The sequence below is a fragment of the Caloenas nicobarica genome, chromosome 2 (genome assembly GCF_036013445.1).
Source record: "Caloenas nicobarica isolate bCalNic1 chromosome 2, bCalNic1.hap1, whole genome shotgun sequence".
NCBI lineage: Eukaryota > Metazoa > Chordata > Aves > Columbiformes > Columbidae > Caloenas > Caloenas nicobarica.
Genome location: NC_088246.1, coordinates 138775348 through 138790558, shown reverse-complemented (window position 1 = coordinate 138790558; position 15211 = coordinate 138775348). Strand labels below are relative to the sequence as shown.

The 15211-nt window shown below is 38.7% G+C and overlaps 1 protein-coding gene across 2 annotated transcripts in view; it reads right to left on the bottom strand.

Annotated features, from left to right (window-relative positions):
* Positions 1-15211, bottom strand: part of NECAB1 (N-terminal EF-hand calcium binding protein 1) — a 59059-nt gene that overhangs the window by 24437 nt on the left and 19411 nt on the right. For both annotated transcript variants that reach the window (XM_065629336.1, XM_065629337.1), the window contains exons 4-5: positions 5294-5319; positions 2792-2889 (exon numbers count right to left, since the gene is read on the bottom strand). In XM_065629336.1, coding sequence (XP_065485408.1) covers positions 2792-2889; positions 5294-5319 — 124 coding nt within the window. The remainder of the gene's footprint in view (positions 1-2791; positions 2890-5293; positions 5320-15211) is intronic.

Sequence of the window (15211 nt, the reverse complement as noted above, 5' to 3'; positions counted from 1 at the left end):
CAAATTGCTCCTTTTACCCCCCAGATATTTAAGACTGAATGAGCTACCTACCTGTAGTGGCATGCACTCTGGGAAAGTTTAGCAGAAGGCTGATAGTTAGAAGCACTGAGCTTTCCCAAATTCACAAAAAGTCAAAGGGGATGGAGAGCTCATGGCAACCCTGAGGACTGGGTCCATAATCAGCCCCATGCTCTGCTTAGTGGAGTTCAGCTTCAACCCAAGAAGTTTTTAATTTTGGTTTTTAATAGGACAATTTGGTCCTTGGAAATTTGGTCCTGGTCATGGGAAACTGCCTCAGCTGCTGTAGACATACTATGTCTTTGTAGCTCTCAAAGTGTAGGTCTTCAATTCTGGGCTTTTTTTGTTTTCTATGTATGAATTTTCCAACTAGGCGATGGCTTGGATGGCAGTAATAAATGTTTCCAGTACTCAGTGACTATTCAAGGGACTAGGTGGCTGCAGTGACAGAGCACGAACAAAGTTTTATTCTCTATTAGGAGTGGAAACCCAAGCCTTGCTCTGCATATATGCCAGTGGCTGTTCATAACCAGACCACTCATTTCCGACCACCTGCTCGTTTGAGCCGGAGAGTCAACTAGAGCTAGGAGCTACATCACATCTAGTGTGTGTCACTGGTGATGAACATCATTTATCCATGCTATCTCAATAAGCTAACTAGCTTTTTCTGCACCCACAGCTCTGATTTTAGTTGGATATATTACAGATTTTAGACTTCAATAAAGCTCGGACTATTTAAGACGGAAATTTATTATTTGTATTCCAAGGATTTACCAGGTAGTCAGGTCACATAACTTATCTGTTTCCTGAGAACTCAGTTCCTGTTGATAATTATCCCAAGTTTGAACTGATAATTTAATTTCTATAGAAAGCCATAGTTGCTGTGCATATCCTTGGCAGAGGTCTATTTTAGAATATTTGAGGACACCGTTTTTTGACTATGTTCACATAGTGTATCTACTAATTGAAATTAAAGGTATTTTTTCCATTGCTAGCCTTGCTCTAGTTCTGTCACGTCTAAGGAATAGCCAACTGTGATATTCCTGAAAGAAAGATAACCCATTTAACTTCCGTCTTCAGTCAAGAAAACAAAAATCAAAGAAATAGTGTGGTTTTGTTTTGTTTTGTTTTGATGTGTTCTTCAAGCAGACAAATAAAACACTTATTAGTATTCCAGATTTTCTTATGCACTTTCTAGTCAGGCCAATGCTTACTTCTTACAACTCTGATTAGTCTACTGGGGCTCTTCCTCTGTAATTAACTTCTGAAGTAATTCTTAAATGCTGTGTTCTGTTTACTTCCAGTAGTTATCAGATGACATGCCCTGCCCTTTAGCAGTAGTTCATGCACACGGCTATTTTTTTCCTTAAGTATGCATAACTAGAATAAACTAATCTGTTGCTTTTCAGTGTGCAGCCCAGTGAGGCAGTGAGTCAGTGCACATTCACTTCATTAGGAGTGGAAGATGCATAGCATGAACAGACAGACATCCAGTTTACTGGTTCAAGCTCTAAATAAATAAGCTAAACTTTCAGGTTTTTATTTTGGCAGTTTATGTAAAATGTGTGAGTACTGCACTCTTGCAAACACCTGAATGCCAAAGAAAACAGCTTTCTTAGAGAAGCACAGCTTTCTCCCCATTGATCCTTCCATTAATTGACTGAAAAAATAAGTTTCCCCGCCTCCCACAAAATCTCACTGAATACTTTTGGCTGAAATTTCTGTTGTTGGCAGCTCACCTTCCAGTGAACAGCCTTGTGGTGCGAGGTCTGGGACTGGGTTTGGAGGATCTAGGTTCACTTTGTTCCCTGGTTTGTGCTTCCCCTCACTTTTTGAAGCTGTTTGACCTTGCATAGAATATTTCACTGTTCAGCCAGGGATAAGGAGCGTATTACTCCATGTCTTGATGCACTTTTGATCAGACATCTAGCTAGGATGTGGTTTGAGTTAGCAGGTCTGAACATGCGAGCAGGTATATTACAGCCCTTTTAAGTATTTTTAAGCTGTCCTGGAATCTACATTTAACAATAACAAATACAACTCCATAGTATGTCTCCAGATGACTCTTGCCTACCTAATTCAATGTTAATCATAGAATCACAGAGTCATTTCAGTTGGAAGAGACCCTCAGGGTCGTCAAGTCCAACCATAACCTCACCTAACTCCAGCACTAAACCATGTCCCTAAGAACCTCGTCTAAATGCCTTTTAAACACCTCCAGGGATGGTGGCTCCACCACATCCCTGGGCAGCCTGTTCCAATGCCTGACAAGCCTTCCAGAGAAGAATTTTTTCCTAATATCCAATCTAAACCTCTGCTGGCACAACTTGAGGCCATTTCCTCTTGTCCTACCACTTTCTACTTGGGAGAAGAGACCACTAATATAGTTTAAGTCATTAGCATATTTTACTAACATGTTTTCTACTTCAAAAACTTGGAATATTTTTAAAAATTTGGTCTATTTTCAAATATTGATATGCTGATAATACTTGGAACCATCTCTTGGTATGGTGATAGGCAGAACATCCTTCAGATCATTCTCAAAGACAATTTTGATTATATCCAAACTGTAATACTTTGCAGACAGAACATTATGGCTTTGATACTCAACCACTTTGACAAGTCTTTTCCTACTGGACTTTTGCTACAAACATGTATATGTGGAAGAACTTAAATGGAAATTGCTAACTTTATCTAGATAAGAAAAATATTGGATACATGTTTAAATAAACAAAACATACAGTGTAAAGAATATGTCACAATATTTACTTACTTTCTTTGTTTTGTCCATTGCCTTCAGTACAGTTATGTTTAAGTCTTCCAAGACAGACAGAACATTTCCATACTCTCCTAAGTGCTGGGAAAAATATTCTAAAAGAAGAAGAAAACCCATGTCACATATTAATGATCTGAAAAATATTTCATTAAATAGAAATTTTATCAAGTGTGAATTCAGTTATGGTATTATTAACTATTTAAATTTTGTATATTATATTAATATAATATATATAGTAGATGTATATTGTATACATAAATTTAAATATACAAAATTAGCAAGAGTTACAATGAAAAGTACAATTTTATTTTAAAATGTTGTACTATTCCCATCAAAATCATTCCTGGAGTACTTAAAATAACAAAATCAGTATTTCAAAACATTTTCTTTCAATAAATATGTTGTTAAAATGACCAAAAATAAAATATAGGTTGAGAGCTGAAACAGACCTATTTTCAAAATATCTACCTTTTCTTTCTTAACTGGATTTTCATTTTAATAGTCTACTTTACAGTTACTAGCATGAAATGAAGTTTTCCTGTATATGTAGTAAATCTGATTACATTGACACAAAAATGAATAATTGTGGCAAAGCCCTTAGAGGAGATAAGATCAAGTGGGCGCTGTTGTGGGTTGAGGTCAGCTGAGACTAGTTGTTTCTCTCTGAGAAGCAAAGAGACCATGGGTTGCCCAGATAAGCTTCTAGTCCCAGGTACTGCCATTATGTTTTCAACAAATATTATCCATGCAAAATACTTTTAACAAAAATCATGGCAATAAACGTAAGTTTCAGGATGTCCTTGCATAGCTGCTCAAAGAAAGGGCATGTTAACAGAAAGATTTGATGTAAAATCAGGGAGCATAATTCAGTCAGAGGGATTACAGCAAGAGAAGGAAGCAAACCTGGGAAATCATGACCAGAGTTCCCATTTGTTCAGTGCAGCAAAATACAATAAAAGGAGGCACAGGAAGGAAAAAATGTAGAACAAAAATTATGTTAAAGCTAGAGACTGTGTTAGACAAGACATTGAAATAGCAGATCACCTGGAAGAGCATGAAAAACAACATCTAAATAGCAGACGAGAAGAACTAGATTAGATAGATGCTTTTTAGAATAATAAATAGCAATACTTTGAGGCTTTTAAGATGCCAGTGTGAGTTTCTCAGGGGAATAATGGACGCATAAGGTGACATAACCCATTATTGCTGAGAGATCGAATGAAATTATTGAAAATGAAAATGTACTGTGAATTAGTATCCTGGAAGTGAAGCTTCATTTCTGAGAACTGAGATAACTCAAAAAGAGCTGTATAATCACTAGCTTAAACGTATGTACATAAGTGAACTCTGTACCCGTATGACAGATGAGAAACGCCCTAGTGGCAACATATGAAAGATTTAAAAGACAGCTGAAGCAGCCCATATTTAATCAAAACAGACAGTAAACAGAGATGTACTGGGCTGAGATCACCCCCCCCCCAAGTCCTATGTCCAGGTGGCTGATGGGCTCAGGTGCTAAGCAAACTTGTAAGTCTCCAGTGCAACATCAACAGCAGTAAATCCCTAGTGGAACAAAACCACCTGTCTTCCTTGGCCAGTTTTACATAATTTTGGCCAGATTCTGGACCAGCAGAAGTCATCATAGCCCAATTCAATTCAGCTGAGTCTCATCATATATTTGTAAGCCACAGGCTGAGGTGTCTCTCAGTGGGTTCTTGGCCATGGCTAGAGTTACCCTGTGGGTGAGCAAGCTGATATTCAACTTGGCAGCATTTTCAGCTTTTATAGGTCTTCAACATTCTTGACTATTGGAAAATCAATCAGGCTACCATCTTTACCTCAAGCATAACTTTTTTTGACATTTTGTGGGAGGACTTGCAGAAATTTTCTGTGAATTGTTTTCTGCTGCAAGCAGAAATAAGGTGCTGTAAGATTCAGGGCTTTAGGGAAAAGACTTGCAGCTCAGAATGGGGTAGAGAAATGAGTCACTGGGCCAAATTCTAGGCCTTGTAGGAGTTTTTTTTGATGAAGGATGGTAAAACTTGTTAAACTGCTGTTTTCAGTGGCTCATGTTGAAAGAAAGTAATGAATTTTTCTCCACTGGGGTACTAATATGACAATTTCCTTCAAAATTGGTAAAACACTAGTACCTCTGAAAGTGATGAATTAACTAGAAAAAAATATCTCACAGGAAAGGAAAATAAAAGTTATCTATCTTTACATCGGAACAGATTTTGAAGCTCAGAGAAGTACTGATTAGGAAAAATATTTTCAAAGTAATTTCTGCATGTGATGGATGACAGAATCTGAAAAGATTATAAGCCATCTGCATTTTCCCGGGAGTTACTTCAATGAAATTTACTTCGTATTTGAGCTACAAAGACTAAACAAAAAAAACCCCACCAACCAACCAAAACCAACAACAAAATCACATGCTGTGTTCACTTGTGCAAGACTGCCACAGGCATAGAATATATTCTCGACCAAAAAGGAACTTACCGCAGAGCTCTTCTGTGTCGAGATTGCTGGAAAGCAAAGAATATAGAAGGTTAGTGAGCTTAATACTGTTTTTTTGTTGGACTGGTAAACAGTAGAGCTAAAATATTAGCCTGACTGGGTCATGAAGCCTCCCTGCCTGGGCTGTAGCAGGAGTGCCTGGCCCTGGCTGGTCTTGCTCTGCTGCTTAGGGAGGCTTGTCCTAAGCCAGCGGCTGTAGCTGTGCTGCAGCCTTTCTGAAGCTGGCTGCAGGCGCATCCTCCTTCCTCAATCATGTTTCCACTGGCACCTTCCGTCTCACCAACAACCATCTTTAAAGTTCCTCACGCAGAACTTTGTGCATCATGGTGCAGAGTTGCTGCTCCTCAGGCTTTACACATTTGGTCCCAGTGCTGGCAGAAATCCATCTAAACACCAGAAATTGTTTTTTTCCCCACCTTTATGCCTGTACTCCTCTTCTGTGGCTGTCATGCTGGACAACATGGCTTAGAGAGCTCGGCCCTCCGTGCTAAATGAGGGAAAACCCAATAACTTTCTCCTGTTTGTGATGCTGGCTGGGCAGTAGTCCTTCATGGGAGACACAGTACAGTAGGAAGATAAAACTAGACATAGCCCATCGGCATACCTAATTTCTAAGACTTTCTGGCCATGCAAAACCATTTCACTAGTACTAAGTTTGGTAAAACTAGTGATGTGAAAAGTATAGCTGTATTGCCACATTCCCATGCCAACATTCTATAAATACATAAATGTATGCAAGTATCCTGTACAATTCAAAACTGTCCACTTCAGATTTCATCTTGATTAACTCTTAAGCAATATTTTCTCTCTTAAGCAATATTTTCTGAGCCTTTAGTAGTCAAAAGAAGAAATATTTGACCTACAGCTCAATTCTGAAAGTTAGCATATTGACTTTCTTCCAAGGAGAAGAAGAAACTGATTATTAAAGAAACTTAAAAGCATTTATGTCCTTTTGGAATTTTGCTGAGGGGTGAATGTTGAATAGCTGATTGCACTTAGGATTTTTTTCACTTATCTTTTTAATGAGATTTTTTAATTGACCTTTTAACAAAATGATGACACAGTATTATCTTAAAGTCACTTTCACCAATGCTGACTTCCATACATCTGGCTTTTATTTCATCAGAGAGAAAAACAGACAGAAATTGCAGGATCCTGGGTTGTCACAAACTTGCATACTCAGGGCTATTAAAACTTCTGATCGCTTTTAATTGATGATGTAAATGAGATTTTCCCAACACTTTTATTAACTAAAGGTGACCTTGTCTTTGAATAGGCCAAGTTGGATGGCTGCACATGAGGCTTGCATCTGATGTTTTCCAATAACCTTGGTGGCAGGTATAATGAAATTCATAGTCTGTAAGAACTGGTGCTGAAGTGGAGACGCTTAACTCTTAGGTCAACAAACCATGTGAAGGGAAAAAGTGTCTGCGACTCTTTAAGGCTGTTCACCACAGATCACTATGGCATCAATGATCAAACATGTCTAACCAATCACTTCTGCAGTTCAGCAGTAATTTTTGGAACAGTCCAGATGTTCACACCTTGAATGCAAACTGAAACCCTGAAAGCTGGAAAATTGCCTGAGTCAAAAAGCAGTGACAGAATATGATGTTAAACGACAGGAGTTTGCTGTTATGATGCCTACTCTTTGTTGTTTGTCCCTGCATTTTGTGCCCCTTCACATCATCTGCCTTCTCTTTGTAAAAGACATTTCTGCATTTCTTAACGTACAGCCTAATAACTGTGTTTAAAACAGTCTTTCATATTGTTAGCCAGTCAAATTAATGCTCTCTTTTCAAATGTCATGTTAAAATCCATTCTGGTCCTTGTTCTGCAGTGTCCTCAGCAGTGTTGTAGCAATGTAGTAAGGGAGGGGCTCAGAGGCGTTCAGCATTTCTGTCATCTGAACGTCGCTATTAGTCCTATTGACAGAAGTGATGCAGCTGCAAATGGACTATGAGTAAAAATGGAAAAGCATTTGGGTGCTGAATTCATTTTCAGTTAGAATTGGGCACCTGAAGAACAAGAAAATTATTGCCCAAAGTGATTTGTGCAGCAGCTATCAGGAAGCTTGTGACAGAGCATAGAACTGACATAAAGAGCATGGATTTCAGTCTAGTGTACTCATAGTATTTCCTTCTCTATTATAAATACCCTCTGAGGCTCCATTGTTCTTGGCATCCTATTTGAAGGGGATGCTGTTCTAGGCAGGAAAACTATAATTTTGTGTCACTGATTATTTCATTCTTTCAGTAATAATAACATGCTGCTTCAAACACAGTCATGAACAAAGCTAGAAATTCTTTTTCTGTATACAAACAATACTGAGCTCCTTCCTGGATGTTACAGCAGCAATTAAAGAAGTTTGGAATATATTTAATGGTGCAGGAGTGATGTGCACACCAGAGGGCTGTTTCTGCAATTCAATGCTCAGGTTTATAGTGGGCACCTCTTCATCATTTCAGTGGGTATGTATGCCAAGGATGCTTCGGATTAGACCTGTAACCTGGCAATGCTGAACATGTTATTTGCAATATTTGCTGGATGACTCATATCCAGGCACCACAGCTCCACTCCTGATAAGCACCCAAACCACACAGTGCAGCCAAATGCATTCACGCCATGTCAGCACAATCATTTTTAAACTTCAGCTCTCAATTTGCTTTCTGACTACTAAATGCAGTCCTTCTACATGTCTGACTTTGTGTCTAAAATGTTCCCTACCTAATAACGTGAGCTGTTTTTAAAGGACTATTACGAATATTCCACTGAGCAGTCCTGATCACTGCAAAGTTGATCAGACCTGTTGCTCAGTGACGGCAAATTCACTTGTGCGGACTGCAGCAAAAGTGCCTGTGCTTCTGGAAGTGGCCCAGAATGTAGGAGTGCAAAGCAGCTGTGATCATGCTCTTGTTCTGCCCACCACAGTCAGCTGTGGGCTGGGGCCAGCCAGGAAGGAGGGAAGGTTAAAGCTACTCCACCCATCCACTGGTGTGAATCCACCAATCCACAGCCCCATCGCTGACCTGACACATACCATTCTCTGGGACAAAAGGCACCTCTAGGCAAAGGTACCAGCAGAAGGTCCACATATATTCCCTGGACCACAAGAAGAGGTAATGACATCTCTTCAGTAGAGGAATCATATATAAAGGGTGGATTCTGACATCTAAAGCAGTTATTTTATTGAAGAATCCAATACTACAGGGCATTTCAAAAAGATGGACCCGATGACACACTGCCTCAACGTTGGATAGATTGCGTGGCACTCCAAGATTCGGTGCTACATTCTTGGCCTCCATGATCCCCAGACATTACAGCCTGCAAATTTTCTTGTGGGGAGACATCAAAGACCATGTTTTTGTGCCACCATTAGCAACTATTGTGATGTAATTCAACTATTGTCTCCATGTTGTCTGTACAGCAGGTGGAGGGAACACGGAGCATTTATAAAAAGGTTTCTAAAACTTCATAGCTCATTAAACCATTCATAAATTTTTGTGTAATTGTAACATGTTACCACCATGAAATATACTGCTTTGAAATTTGGTCCACATTTTTGAAACACCCTGTATATGAAAGACTTTATGAATCAACCTAATTTAGGAAATTCATTGCCATGACTATCGTAGCTAGAAAAGGATAATGCTTTCTTCTTCAGATCTTTCCTCGTTCTCAGATATGAGAAGGATTTATTTCAGAGGCTTGAACCAACTCTTTTTTGGGTCCCATGTGCATATGTCTGCTAAATCTGGTTTTAGTGAGGAAAGTTTGAGGCTGGTATCTCCTATTGTTAAGTAGAAACATATGATTTGTGACTGAACAGATTGTTACTTAGACTGTGCAAAGGTAAACTGACTTTTTTTAAACTGGGATTAAATTAATTATTGTTACACAAATTAAAATGTTTATTTGGGTTTATTAAACTCCTTGGAAATGCACATATTGATAGAGGTAACAAAACTGCAGAGGTTCTCTGAGAAACCCAGATTATGGAAGGGACCATGTCCTCAGACTACACCTACCATTAGCAATGACCTCGCTGCTAGGAAGCCGATGTTATTAATACCTTCTGAAAAAATGAAACATTCTAGGTCAGCTTCATTTAGGTCAACGCAATTGAAACTACTCATTACCATTTGATTTTCCCGGTGTGATTCTCTTTTTTTTTTTCTGCAGAAAGCTGAATTTCCCATTAAAAATAACCATTCATATGGAAAATTTCCAAGCAACTCTATTTGCAGCCTGTCTGTCTAACCAGAGGATCTGTTAGCATCAGGACTGTGTAAATCATTCTCAGTGAACATGTTGTGTTCACTCATGAAATACTAAACTGTATAATCAGCTCATTCTGACCTATATCTTGCCATTTTCTCTGTACTTCATTTCCAAATTGATTTCTGTAGCTATTGTCTTGAAAAGTCTGAGAGTTAAAGCCAATAGCTGCAATTACATCTCTTACATACTAGCAAACACACCTTTCTGATGGCAGTGCTGCACCATGTGCCTGAAATTCTCATTTATTCTAAAAGACCTAGTTTTAAAAAATGGTCAAACCCCGATGTGTTATTTTCCCCCTGCATTTTTTTTACATTCAATAATTCCTTTTTAGAAAAAACACTTTTCAATCACCTGCAGTTCACCTAATTAAAGAGCCTCTCTGTATCTCATACTGTTTTTTTCCTCGTCGTACTTAGAAGTTCATTTTTTTTTTCTCTGTACTTGTATTAAACTGTGACAAATCAGCAATAGTGTGAGACTAAAACATGCCTTCCACCTGAAACAAAAGAAAACCATCCAAGGCACAGATAATTCCTATCCTTAGATGGCTGTTAAACTACTGCAGATTTGTCATTATTATCTTTACAACCAGACTATTGAAGGAAACACTGTGGTCCCATATAAGATGCATTTCATTTTAGTTGCAGTGCACAATACTGGATTGCAGGCTAATGGAGTCGGATGGGTTCTCACTATTGCTAGGATAATGCCAACCAACCTCTTGCTCTCAGGCATGAAATCAGCATCTTTTGGAGTTTGTTATTAGGGCAGGTGATCTCAACATTTCTCTTTTGACCCAAGTGATGAACTAGGGCTCTGCTACTGAAGATCTGGGCAGGTGAGAGGGAGGTGGGTTCACTTTGGGGCTGAGTCCTAAATGTAGACGTCCTTATGTGTGCTGGCTGTTCAACCTCCCTCCCTTGCCAGGCAAAGGAATCCCAGTGTATTTAATGGAGTTGAGGGTTCAGTAGACCATCTAGCAGGAGCCTGAGTAATTGGATATAAGATAGGCATCTAGTGTTGTTTCAGATGCTCTAGCATTCTAGCATTCTAGCACCACTCATGTCCCAGCTGCTTCTCCTGTGCCATTCTGTCTACCTGGGGCTGGTGTTTCAGGTAGGAGCACCTTAAAGGCCTTATGCCTGGGCAACAGTGCTGAAGGTTGTGTGAGCAGTCACTTCTTAGGTGACTTCATTGACTATAGCGGGCCCTTAGACCCTCTGCCAATACATACACATGAAAGTGTAATGTCCGTCCATATTGCCAAGTCCCATCCCTACACGTGTGGTAGATGAAGCATGACAGACTCTCCCAAATGCCCACCACAAGCTTGGCATTACAGGTGGCCAAGGCTCTCAGGTTCTCACCAAATTCATCTCTGGTTTGTCCATAGTTTATCCTCTTTAGTTTGTGCCACACGCAAAGGCTTAATGAGACCTCCTTGCCTTTGGGAGGTTGCCTGTACTCAAGGTCTGCCTCAATAGTTCTAGCACCCCTCCTACCTTGTAACTAAGGTCCTGGTCGAGGGCGTCATTTTACCAATGAGAAAAGTGAGAAAAACAAATTTGATTCCCCACTGACTCATATGAGTCAGTAACTAGTGAAGCATTTATCGCACTATCTCTCCAGCAGTGCTGTAGACTGAATCCCCTCGAGATCCTCTGTGTATCTCTTAGTTTGTAACTTTGCCAAATCTTCTTGTTATCTTCTGACACCTTTTCCCTGAGGATATTGTTATGCAAAAACAATCTCCATGAAAGTTATTAGTGAAGTGAGGGAAGAGAGAAAGATAAAAGGGAAATTTACATCTGCAATGACTGCTAAAACCTGTTCACTAAACTGCTAACCATGTCAAGGATTCATGCTCTGCTGAAACATGGGCTCATCAGAGTTGACATTAAAATTAAGCAGGGGCAGATTTACCAAGGAAATGACCTATGAAAGCATCCACCCCATAAGCCACGAATTTCAAACTTTTCTTGCGTACTTCTCTCCATGGAGAAAAAGATCTGTGCTACCAATACTTTTCCCTACTTTCAGCACAATTATTCAGGCGCAAGTGCCAAGTCCTGCATATTAGGAAAGGAGAACCTGGAGAGCTGGCTGTAACAGCCCAGACCTAATCCCTGCTGCATCCACACAAAGCCTTATCTTACACTGGCAGAGTGAGGGTGTCTGAGTGGGGACCCTCCATAACAGCTTCTTTATACTATTTGATGGTAAGTGATTGCATAGGGATTTCTCAAAAGTTTCATGAGATCCTGGAAAGACCCAAATAGAAGTGACTTTCAGTGGAAGTGAAATGCCTAGTTGGCTTTCAGCTTCAATCTGAGGTAACGACAATACTGGAAACTGCATTTAAGGAAGAAAAATTAACTGGTACCCTCCAAAGCAGTCACCTTGTGCTAGTTACACATCAGTAATGCTAGTTGTATGGTCTAATCAAAGCAGTTTGTTTCTTTATGTAGCTTTTCAAGCACAGTATCTCCGAATAATCAGAAGTTCCTTCTTTCACTGAAAAACATTAAAATTAAAGTATAATGTAGTTCTTGGTATTATCTCCCTGCCTTGATTAAAAAGTGGGAGACTGACATTCACTGGGTCACCACAGTGGCCCATTGGTGCCATGTCCTCTTGTTTCTTGTGAACATCTGTGAGCTAGTCTCCCCAAGGGGGGAATTTCTGTATAACTCTGTGTATCTAGTAGTTGACCTTAAAACTAATTATTGTATTGGCTTATGGTTCAGTGGACAGAAGACTCCTCCACAGCTTTTAACAAGTTGTCATTTTGATTGCCAACTCTTACAAATATAATTAATGTATTAAAACACCTTCACTAAAGGTAAAACATCATAACAGTACCAAACTATGAGAAAAAATACTTCCTTTTTGCATGAACACACTACTTCACCTAATCTGGTTGTCTAGATAGTGACAGCATCATCATTAATTTATTTTTTAGCTGATGTATATTAATTTATACATTTGTTCCAGGCTGTATCAAAAGGAAAAAAGGAATGGAATTTTAAAAATAATCAAGCAATAAATTTGTATGATGTGTCTTTACCAGTATTTATTTAATGTTTTAAATGTTGTAAAAAGGTAATGTATATTTTATGAAATAGAAAGAAAAAATAGTCAGTCTACACATAAGCGTATTCATAAATTGCAAAATATACATCAAAAAAATCTACTGAGGAAAGATCCTTAGCTAATGCAAATTTTCAGTAAAAGCGATGTTCTGTCCTGGATGAATAACCTGTACTTTGGGATCTACACAAATTGTAAATATAAATTAATCCTGGCACAATTAGCTCCTATTCCACCTATCTTTTGGAAACTTTATCCAATAGTAACTGATTCCTACTCACCTGTTTTCCTGGTGATTATGGTCACTGCAGTACCAATTGTCTCTTCTTTTATTTTGTAATAAGATAACACTTGCCTACAAGATGCGGAGACCATAGTCAGGCAGACACAACCTTAATTACCGGGAAGTTAAACCCACTGTTATTTGCACCTGCTATCACCTTGAAAATGGTAATCGCTAATTTTAGCAGTCTTCTGTTCTGTTACAGGTATGTTACATTAGCTTGGCTTGGTCTTTTTAAAACTTAATAATATTCTAAATGTCTCTTCAACAATACTGACATTAGGACCCATCTAACAGGGTTTTTAATACCTGGTTAATTTAGTTTCCTTGAAAGTGTTGAGCCAGGGTCTTTTATGCTTTGAATATTTTTTTTAAAAGACTGCTGCAGCAGAACTGAGAAGGGAAATCAGATTTCCTGAGCTTGTGGCTCATGGAAATCACCCCAAGGCCACCTCAACTGCTTCATCTTCAGGTTTTGAGATACAAAGACTCGTGTACATGGACAGTGAGGTTTGCAGTGCTGGCAGAGGCAAAAGATTTAACACAGGTGGAAACAACCTGAAGTCTGTTCTTGTGACAACCTAGGTATGAAATCTTGAGCTACTCCAATAAATGGTCTAGTGGATCCAGACATGCTTCCTTCACCGTATGTTGAAGGCATTTATGTGTTGTGTAAACTGCTGCATAATCTCGATGCTTATGAAATATTTCTGGGATAGAGAACCACAATCTGCATCTTGAAAATAGTGAAGCAGAGAGAAGATAAGTGATTTGCCAAGAGTTTGACAGAGTCTATATTTTAAATGGATAAGAGACACAAAATAATCTGCGCAAATCTTCTCCTACCAAATACACAACTGAGTAGAATTTCTCATCCTCCCTCAATAAAAGACAGCCATAAACTACTTGGGAATTATAGGCACAAACCATGACTTTCATTTCATTCCCTTGGGTAATTTGCAAGTGAAAACATGACAAAATAGGTAGTTTGGGGATTGTTTGATATGTACATATTCTCCTAATGCTTACATTACAAAACTTCCCAGGGTTCAATGAATATTTTTCTACTTTTCTTAGCCAGCTGGTTAATTGGAGACAGTTTACGTAACCTGCCCTTTTCAGCAAATGCCAGTGAGTCAAGTTTTTGCCTCCTTATTATATCTGCTTCATGTGATTTTTGCTGGAAAGTTATACTAACAAGGAATTTATATTATACTGTCCAAGTTGTCTCTCTTTGCTATATCCGTCTGATACTGGGCATGCTCCACCTTGCTGCCTGCCTGATGACAGGATTCTCAAAGGCTTTCCAAGGTGCTGGGGAAAGCCTTTAAAATGTATTTGCATCTGTTAAAGAGAAACGTCAAGCAGTGTAGAATGCTTTCAGCTGCAAAGTCAGGCACTAAGCCTTTTATGGGTTAAAGACTTCATGAAAAACCACTCAAAAAGGCTTCCTGTTGCTGTTTTAAATGTAAGCTTTAAGCGTGTTTTCTTATTATCTGTATCTAGGTTTTATTCTGTGACAAGTGTCAACCAGTCAGAAGAAAGCACCCTATCTTCTGATTGATAAAGGTAATTTAGTAGGTTTTCTTAGTCTTCTATCTGTTCAGTTCCCTTAAATACACAAAAATATGCTCCTTCACAGTACATATTCTCTGTGACTTTTGTGCCCTGCTTTTTGACAGGAGTTTTTCTGGACAGTGAGAATGATCTATCTCAGATGGCTGCTGTGCCAGTTTCCTTACCAGTTCTCAGCTAATAACTGTGGCATTCAGCAAAGTCTCACCTATTCTTCAGAGGTGTATATGTCCCAGAAATAAAATTGCAATGTTATTTTCACTTTTCTACATATTTTTCAGGTCCAGATATTCTGTGTTAAAGAGAAAAACATTTACAAATAATAAAAATTTTACAAATAAAAATATTTTACAAATTAAAAAAAAAAGGTTTACAAATAAAAATAAAGGGAAAATAGCTGTAGAACACCTATCTATTTGTTTTAGAAATCTTACGTCATCAAGGATATTTGCCTTTATTAGGATGCTTCCTGACAAATGCAGACAAATGGAATCATGGTAAAATAAAACCACTCTGATGCAGATATGTGGCACATACAAGGAAGTCTAAAGCTGTGTGAATGAGTCTTTGGCTCTGAAATGAGTCTTTGGGTTAAAAATTTGTGTGAAGGCCCTTAATCTGCTAAGCCAATTCCCATGGTGTTCTAAGAAGCACGTGGCTCATTTTGC